Source organism: Falco naumanni, unplaced genomic scaffold (assembly GCF_017639655.2).
Source record: "Falco naumanni isolate bFalNau1 unplaced genomic scaffold, bFalNau1.pat scaffold_164_arrow_pat_ctg1, whole genome shotgun sequence".
Classification (NCBI taxonomy): Eukaryota; Metazoa; Chordata; class Aves; order Falconiformes; family Falconidae; genus Falco; species Falco naumanni.
The window spans coordinates 18,538-20,441 of NW_024427381.1; the positions used below are offsets into that span (position 1 = coordinate 18,538).

At 60.2% G+C, this 1,904-nt stretch overlaps 1 protein-coding gene across 1 annotated transcript; it reads right to left on the reverse strand.

Annotated features, from left to right (window-relative positions):
- Positions 1 to 487: 487 nt before the first annotated feature.
- LOC121082028 lies at positions 488 to 1,904 on the reverse strand. The gene is made up of 3 exons (XM_040581365.1): positions 1,702 to 1,904; positions 1,365 to 1,605; positions 488 to 1,247 (listed from the first exon to the last, which is right to left on the reverse strand). The coding sequence occupies exons 1-3, from the start codon at positions 1,733 to 1,735 to the stop codon at positions 488 to 490; spliced, it is 1,035 nt and encodes a 344-aa protein (XP_040437299.1). The 5' UTR covers positions 1,736 to 1,904.

A 1,904-nucleotide genomic window follows, 5' to 3' on the forward strand; every position in this document is an offset into this window, starting at 1 on the left:
TCTTTGTCCTATTTTAAACTCATTTCCTGTTGATGTCAGTGGATCCCAAGACCTGATCAGCTTGTGTTCTCTTGCAGCCAGAACTTTCCCCATTGGAAGTCTTCTTCCTGCGCAACTTAGATAACGGTGCTCTTTTCACTACCTGCTCTTTGTTTCTCACCCCTGCCAAGGCTGCCTCCCTTGATGAGAAGTCCCTTCATTTGTAAATACTTTAGAGAGTGGGTCAGCTCGGTGGAGGTGTCACCTCGACAGAGGGGAAGGTGGAGCCAGAGGGGAAGGTGGAGCATCAGGTCTCTGCATGTGGCAGGGGCTGCATTAACCCTCATCTCCCGCTGCGCGAATGACCGCAGGCAGAGGCACTGTGCAAGGAACATCAAACCTTTAATGAATTAAGACAGACAGATCTGGTAGAGGGCCGGGGCTGCAGTGGGCAGGTGCAGGTCACACGTCAGAGGGATCTGTGCTCCACACCTTCTCTATCAATATATCAACGGCGACTGGGGCAGTGTGGAGCACCTTGTCTCCTGGTGTTCCTCAGGGTTCTGGCTCGCTTGGTGGGCACATAGTCGCTATTGGATGGCCTCTGCTTGCTGCTGCCCCCCTGCTCCCCACTACAGCCCACTGCCGTGGCATCCCTGTGTGGCTTCCCCTCCCAGAGGGTTTTGGAGCTTTTTGCCACCGGGCACACCACCATCTTCTTCCTCTTCTTGGGTGGCATGCTGCCCCATGGGGACATCTCTGGCATCCCGAGGGTGTCAGCCGATGTGGGGCGCTTGGCCTGTTTACCAGCAGCCTTGCCTGATCTGGGCACCACCCGGCAGGAGGAGATGCCCGGTGGTGGTGGCAAGCGGGTCAGAATGACCCGGGGCTGCCTCTGCAGCACCTCCTCCACCAGCTGGGCCACGCGGGGCGGATGATGCTGGGGTGCAGTCGGGGGGCTGGCCAGGGGACTCTTCAGCAGGATCTGCTGAGGACTCTCTGGGAGACCCTTGTGGGGACCCTCTGGGCATCCCTTCAAGGGGCTCTCCTCTGAAGTGTCCATAGGACCCTCCTGAGAGGGCTCCATGGGGCTCTCTGGCAGCCGGGTGGGGAAGACCGCTGCCAGCCCACCCTGCTTGCCTTTGGCGTCCAGCAAGGGGGATGTTGCCACCCTCTGCCAGGAGGGGTTGGTGTCCTCCTGCATTGCGGCCACCACTTGGTCCTTGGGACAGTTGCCCTCCATCATGCACTCCAAGAGGTCAGGGATCCTGTTGAGGGTGGTGGTCAAGACAGGGACATCAGGGACACCACGGTCGGTGTCCTCGCTGTCCCCCAGCCCTGCCGCCAGCGATTGCTCCTTGGAGCAGCCACCCTTTGCCACTTACTCTGAGAACTCCGGGAACTTGTTGAGGAGGGTGGTCAAGCAGGAGCCGCTGAGAACTTCAGGGAGCTCCAGGATGCTGTCGAGCCAGGCGAGCGGGTCACTGCTGTCCATGGCGGACGAATGCTCATCCTGAAACTGCAGGTTGTCCTCTGCCAGCTCAGGAAAGGCCTCGTTGAAGGCATCTGGCCCCAGCTCGGGCAGGTCCAGGAGATTCTCTGGGCTTGGCGGGGTGGTCACCACTTCTGAAAAAGCAAACGAAGCCAAGCCACCCCCAGGGTGATGCAAGCCTTCCTTGGTGCAGGTCACCCCTATGGGCTCTGCCACCCTGCAGACCTCACCTTGGTGCTTGGTCCTGCTTCTGCCAGAGAGCATATCCAGGGCGGGCTGGCAGGGGGTGGCAGCAGGGACACCATCCTCACTGGCCACCACGTCGTTGTTAAAGGCCTCCAACAGCTTCTGGGCGCTGCCAGGATGGGTGCGGAGCACAGGGGAGACCTGCACGCGATGCTGAGCCGCAGGGTGTTGGGGTGGCAGGGGCCCA

Excerpts from the sequence above, each read along its gene's own strand:
- LOC121082028 (XM_040581365.1), bottom strand. The coding sequence starts at position 1,735 with ATGCTCTCTGGCAGAAGCAGGACCAAGCACCAAG. Across the intron at positions 1,606-1,701 it reads AAGCAGGACCAAGCACCAAG|AAGTGGTGACCACCCCGCCA; the intron begins GTGAGGTCTGCA and ends TTGCTTTTTCAG. Across the intron at positions 1,248-1,364 it reads AAGTTCCCGGAGTTCTCAGA|GATCCCTGACCTCTTGGAGT; the intron begins GTAAGTGGCAAA and ends CACCCTCAACAG.